The sequence below is a fragment of the Physeter macrocephalus genome, chromosome 13 (assembly GCF_002837175.3).
Source record: "Physeter macrocephalus isolate SW-GA chromosome 13, ASM283717v5, whole genome shotgun sequence".
NCBI lineage: Eukaryota > Metazoa > Chordata > Mammalia > Artiodactyla > Physeteridae > Physeter > Physeter macrocephalus.
This window is the reverse complement of record NC_041226.1, coordinates 18,619,297-18,626,160: the sequence shown is the minus strand read 5'-3', so window position 1 is coordinate 18,626,160 and position 6,864 is coordinate 18,619,297. Positions and strand designations below refer to the sequence as shown.

Genomic DNA, 6,864 nt, shown 5'->3' with positions numbered 1-6,864 from the left:
GGCCCAGCGGCCATGGCTCACGGGCCCAGCCGCTCCGCGGCACGTGGGATCTTCCCGGACCAGGGCACGAACCCGTGTCCCCTGTATCGGCAGGCAGACTCTCAACCACTTCACCACCAGGGAAGCCCCGTAAATGGTATTTTTAAAAATTCTACTTTAATTGTTTATTGGCAACTGGTTTGTTTTTAATCTCATGAAAACGGAACTCTGTTACTCAGTGCTTCCCTATCTGATGTTCCATCCTACTTGTTAAAGTGGTCTGGTAAATATGTTGGGAAAAGCTGGGTTAAACAAGTTAATCTAGTTTCTTCACTGCAGGACTTCTAAAGTCTTTAATGTGCTAACATAATAGTCCTCAAACTTACTTGGCCAGACTTACTCAATATTCAACGAATATCACAGTCAGGTATCATTCGGGATAAAAGCATAGAAAACAGCAATTACTCTAGGTGTTTTAAGCAGGAGGATTTAATCGAGGATGCTTATAAAAATCACTGGAGGACTCCAAGAGTAGGTGCTTGGCTCAGCTTCTAGGAATGGCTCCCAGATGACCACATGGTGGACCCTCCCAAGGCAGGCACTGCTAGTGAGGCCACCACTGGAGCTCCTCAGCCCACAAACCCTTTACCCCCACTGCCCCAACCACAACTGCCTCTCAGTACCCACGAAGTTGAACGCTCGAAGTGCTAACAGCTCCAAACCCTCACGTTTCCATAGTCATAGACATTACCTGTCGCCACAAAACAGCAAAAGTGAAAAAGGAACAGCTGAAAACGGTCTCCATGCTTTCACCCTCCAAACCGTTCACAAGTACCTCTGAAAGGTGACAGCAATTTTGCACCCAGGACCACAACTTGCAGCTCTCTGCAGGATAAGAGGACACCTAGAAGGAGGGGGAATGCAGACTGAGCTAAGTGACAGCATCCACCACAACCAACCAAGTGCCTGGTGGATATGCCGGGCACCCTTCTAGGCAGAGAATACATCTGTGAGCTAACAGGCTAGTAAGAAAGTCAGGTGTTGAACAAGTTAATGTGAGTACCCGCTCCCCACCTCCGACGGAAGTGCTACAGCCATCTGGCAAAACGAGTGTTTTCTGAAACATAGTGTGATCATATCTCCCTCTTGGTACTGAAGGTAAGTGTTAAATTTATGCTTCACTTCTATCAGTTACATACGACGTCACGGCATGCATTTTGCATATTAATTTTACCTTCATCTTATTGTTTCTCACGCATTTTCCCTATGCTCCTATTTCCTGATTTACTTTTTATCGTATTTTTGTAAGGTATCTTAAATCTTCCTCCTTAAAAAGGACAGATATAAATCAATCATCTGTGTGAAACCCCAATGTTCACCCATGAGGAGTTAGCCCACTCCCAAATTCCTTCCACTATCATTTTTGTTGGCTTCACAAATTTGATAAAGTACAAACGCAAAACAGAAGCACTCATTTCATTTCTGGTTTCACTTTGGTAACCAAAAGACTGGAGGGAAGATCAAAGGTCGAAGCAACAACATGTTCTTTGAAATAAAAAATTAATATAACATGCTCTACAGCATTTCATGATAATTGGCTTTATTAATGTAGAACAATTAATGCTAGCCATAAAAGTATATAATTAAATGTGTTATTATTACAAGTTTAAATTTATTCTCTGTTCCCTGTATTGCCATTTAATTGGAAAAAACAACAGCCAAAACTTGTCAACCTTACAGTCCATTTGAAATTGATTCAATTGAAAGCAATTAGGTTGTTCAAGAATGACAATATAAAAGAAAAGTATAGACTGGAATGTATTACATTTTGGCCCAACAAACAGGTTTGATTCATTCTGGCTCATAAAGCATGCTGATGGTGTTCATGATTTTGAAAATTCACTGAAACTTTTTGCCTGAATTGAATCCTTTGTGATGCATTTTCTTGAGTTCTACCCATGACTGCCACAGTAAGAGTCCTGGGATCAGAACCCAAACACCATTGAAAAATACCAGATAGACCCAAAAGTAGAGCCAATTGTTGGTGTTGAGGTTGGGGCTTCCCATAAGCCAGTCTGGGCAGAAGGTCATCCACCCGCCATACAATTCACACACACACAGGGTGATCTGTATGAAATGCCTGTTAGAGAGAAAGAGACAAGGGATGAAACTGCCAGCGGCATCAACAGTTTTCCACGGCAGAAAACCTCCCTGAAGCTGGACCTCGGGTTTTACGTAGAGCTCCTCTGATGGGGCAAATTGATAATTAATGAAGACCCATGCTTTCCTTGGAGAAGCAATAGTGCCTTTCCTAGAAGATTATCCTCAGAGTTAAAGAAGGTCTCTTGGGTATCCTGTCCTATTCTTCGGAAGATTTAGTGAGGTCACAACTGACCCAGTAAAGAGAGACCTGGATGTGAATGTCTCTATGAGCCGCAATTTCACCTGTTGTAAAAGGGATAATAATAGTCCCTTCCTCGAAAAATATTGTGGAGATTAAATGAGATATGTAGATAAAGCACTGCCTGGCACATATTCAACAATGCATATGTGTCAAATGTTTGAAATAAACAAATGGGTGCATGTAGTAAATCTACAACCACGATCATGGAGTCAAAGACATGTAAGGCACCCAGGAGAAATTTAATTCTCCCTGCCAACTCTCTATGTAAAACTGGGTGGGGGAAAGTGGATTAAATGACCTTTGAGGTCTCTTTCAAATCTGAAATTTTATGATGAAGCTTTACATAAGACTTCTTCTTTGATACAAGATGGTGGAAAATGGAATGCCGTTGTGCCTGCTTGACATTGTTTTAGGGAATCATCCCCAGGAGAGCAATCCGTTTGTCCCAGGTCACCGTGTCCCTAAGATGGAGAGGAAGGAAAGGGAGGGAGGAAGCGGAGTTCAAAGTTTCAGGGTCTGATTGATGGATGGTTAATCTGCCATCGTTCTCCTTCGTCTCCTCACACTTCTGCCTTCCTCCTACCCTCCACAGCCTGCTTCTGCAAAGATTTCTTATTTACCTTGCATGTCTACCTCAGAATTACATAAGAGATTTTTCTTTGTGTCAAGCAGAATGGGAGTTTTCTAGAATGAGTTGGAGGGAAAGGATGCAGATATTACCTTTTGATTCTCCAAAATACTGGTGGCAAATCATCCAATGCTGTCACCACCGTGCTTGTCTATACAGCATCTAGGTTGCCAATACAATCATATTTCTCATATTTTTTATTTTGAATGGTCTGAAATTATCCTGGTGGCACCATGATCCTTAACTAATATCTAACAACTTTCGTTTCTAGGCTACTTTTTGTCTAACAAAGAACTCTGGTCATTATCCCCTCCAAATGTCACGCTGGCGTTGGGACAGCTAATGTTCCTCCTCTTTTCCGCAGGACAGGAGAAGAGCACTTACCGATAATGTTTCTCTTTGACGATGGCATAAATGAGAACCAATGCCAGAAACCCACCCAGAACGACAGTCAGAATTTCCAAAGACACAATGGTTGGATCCAAATAAAGCCATCTTGCATCAGCTTTGCCATATTCTTTCCCTGAAAACAAAATACATTTTGTTACTCCTCTGGCAATCATTTTTATGACAGTTAGAGGAAATGACCTTTTTTTTTTCCCCGTTAGGAAGAGATAAAAGAGTAACTGCCACGCTCTCCATAGTCTTCATAATGCCTTAGTGGAAGACAAGAGAGGCCCTATGACGAAAATGCATTTGCCACTGGACACAAGTAATAATAACAATATCATGTTATATTTGTAAAATGATTTGCATTTTCCAAAGTGCTTTCACACGTGTGCCCTCTTCACCCTCTCCCTTTTCATCGTAAGCAGCAGAATTCTACATCAGTTTGACACAGTCAGACTTTGCAAAGATAATCTTTAATAGTTATCTTGGTAAATGCATTATAATTCCTTACTTCAAAATTTCGACATAAAGTCTGTATTAGTTAGATGTGGGAAAATTATTATTAAGGAAATGTTTATAAAAAAAACACATGTTTATTAGTGACTGAAGAGGAATTGAGTGCTGAGGAGGCAGCAGGGAGGGGAGGGGAATAACACAGCCTGGACTACAGAATGAATCCTAAATGGACAAAGGGGCATTTCGGTCTGCTACAGGGACAGAATTCACTAACACAGCTACCACGAAATTGTGCTGACCAGGGAGCAGGTGTGCCCTAAGAAATCTTTCCAGGCCCCATTATCAGGATGGTTACTTCTAGGAAGCACCACGAGGTCAGATAGTCTTTTTAGTGAAGGACCAAGGGCGATGCACTAGGTGAGGTCATATTCCCCTCCCTCCCTCTCTCCCTCCTTCTCTCTTCTTTCCTTCCTTCTTTCTTTCTCTCTTTCCTTCCTCCCCACCTCCCCCCCTCTCTTTCTCTCTGCCTCTCTTTCCTTTTTACTTTAACAAAGTAATACGTGCTGGTCCTAAGATCTCAAGTAACCAGAGGAAAAAAACCCCAAAGTCCCCACCTCTTCTCTCCCTTTAACTACTGCTCTCACGTTACTTAGAAAAGGTATGAATGGTCAAAACTTAGCTGCGTGATCGGATTGGTCTGAGCAGAGCAAAGCAACAGTCTCCTGATGGTTAGAGTTAGGGTCCCCCCAGGGCCAGGGATGACGGGTTCCCATGAAAGGCTGTCCCCAGAGAAAGGACAGGCCAGTAAACAGGATTAGCTATTTAATGAGATAACACACAGACACACGCTGAGCGGAGATTCTGTACGCAACTGGCAGACCAGGCAGAGCCGTCCAGCCTGTCCTTAGCCGACTGCCTGCCATGACCTAACTGGAAAACAACATCATAGTGAAAGTAAAAGTTTTCCCTCTAAATTTAAACAAAGATACAATAGGTGAAATATACTCTCTAGTGCAGCCAAAATCTAAGAGAATATCACAAGTAAAAGGTCAATGCTTTAGGAGCTAAGAGATTAGTGGGTGTTTAGACATTCACAAAAATAACCCCATTCATTCATTCTTTCTTAAAAAACTTTTGATTGATTTATTTATTTTTTGGACGCGTGGCATGTGAGATCTTAGTTCCCTGACCAGGGATCGAACCCATGCCCTCTGCATTAGAAGTCCAGGGTCTAACCACTGGACCGCCAGGGAAGTCCCCTTCATTCATTCTTTAATTCAACAAGTTTTTTGTAGCGTATAGACGCCTCTATGCTAGGTCTCAAGAATGCAGCAGTGACCAGGACACAAAGTCTGCTGCTGGTGGTTCATACTGTAGCGAGCTCAAACCATGCAATAAGTGACGGGGACAGAGAATAGGGACATGGAGAAAAGGCACTGCACAAGCTAGGAGATGAGGTGTTCTGATCGCTTCCTCTTCACCCTACACGTGAGGGAAGGGTTCCCGCCCTGGGCTTATGTGGTGGCTCAACACACAACAGGTGACATTGGGCAGTTCCTTAGTCACAGAACACTCGCAGGCTCGGGGAGAAGCACACTGTGCCGCGTGGGGCTGCCCTAGGAACTGGAGTGAACGAGGAGGGACTGTGGCAGGTGGGCTCTGCAGTAACACCAGGGTGGGTGACCCCTGGTCCCCGCGGCAGGATGTGATAGGATTGTTTGAGTAATTCTGAGGGCTGGCAGGGAACTGAAGCCGGCTCCTCAGGGGTATGCAGGCACCGTGCTGGTCCCAGAGACCAGGAGGGCTGCTTGTCTAGGGACCTTATATGAGGAAGCAGGGTGCAGAGGGGCCTGGAATTTACGACATCTGAGGCCCTCTGGATTTTACCAGACGTCAAGGCACACGTAATCTTGGATCTTAATCTCAGGCCTTTCTCTTAGTCCCGTACCTTCCACAGTGTCAGAAATCAAGGCTTTGAATTGGGATGAAGGTGAGGACGACCACCAGGAAAGATCAGTGGCCAGCCCATCGTTCATTTCTGTCCCGAAGGGTACCTGGTCCAGTCTCAAGGGCCACTTGGATGAGGGTGTCATATAATAGGACCCCTGTGTGGCCTGTCAATTGCCCCCCCCCCTTGGGGAAGTGTGTGACGATATGTATGAACTGAAACACAGCTCCCATTCCCTAAATCAAAAGGTCTCTTCTAAATTACAGAAATAAAGCATATTTGCACGAAAAAAAAAAAAATCTCAGGGCTTACATCACAAGAGGCGAGCCTTGAACTGGGGGAGGGAGAGGGTATCTCGCGGAGGAGTTTGAGCAAAGGCCTGGGGCTGAGAGCCCTCGGTGGGTCTGAAACTGCAGGAAATCAGCAAAGCTGAAGGAGACAGCGTGTGTGTAAGTGAAAGTGGGGGGGAGGTGGGGTGGGGACAGGCACTGGAAGCAGGCCCTGCTATCTGCTGGCCCCAGTGTATCAAGCCTCTGGCATCTCCTCATCTACTGCTTAACCTTGACCAACTCTTTGCAGGTTAAACACCTACAACAGCGAAAGGGCAAACAGAGCATTAATAAACCTAATGATGTGATCCTCATCCTTTATTTTGTGACTGACTGCCAGGCTCAGGCAGAGGTTTAGAGGGAAAGATGCACACGAAGGGCTGGAGGTTTCCAGTAGCCAAGCCACGGCTGTGCCCTTTGCCACAGAGCGGAGGTTAGGGGCACAACTCTTCTTGACCAAACTCAAGGCAGCCTCCTCCACGCCCTCTTCTCCAAAAGGTCTCGACCTTGGGCTCTGTGCTTGGCCCACTTAGTCCAGTTTCAGCAAGAATCCTGTTGCGTAAGTTTAGTGAAAATCCTTCACTCTTGGTATCTGATCACTCCCCCCCAACCCCCAGTTTTATTGAGATATTCCTGACATACAGCACTGTGTAAGTTTAAGGTATACAGCATAATGCATTGACTTGTATATATTGTGAAATGATTACCGCAATAAGTTTAATGACATCCA

General features: G+C 44.6%; 1 protein-coding gene across 13 annotated transcripts in view; it reads right to left on the bottom strand.

Moving 5' to 3' along the window:
- EBPL (EBP like) overlaps positions 1-6,864 on the bottom strand; it is an 84,105-nt gene that overhangs the window by 31,283 nt on the left and 45,958 nt on the right. For 5 of the 13 annotated variants that reach the window (XR_003682617.2, XR_008619045.1, XR_008619047.1 and 2 more), the window contains exons 3-4: positions 3,396-3,534; positions 731-883 (exon numbers count right to left, since the gene is read on the bottom strand). Coding sequence is in view for 8 of the 13 variants with exons in the window: in XM_028497710.2 (XP_028353511.1) it covers positions 1,879-2,119; positions 3,396-3,534 (380 nt within the window). In the remaining 5 variants the exon portion in view is untranslated. The other 8 variants (XM_028497710.2, XM_024126020.3, XM_028497707.2 and 5 more) reach the window with 4 other exon arrangements.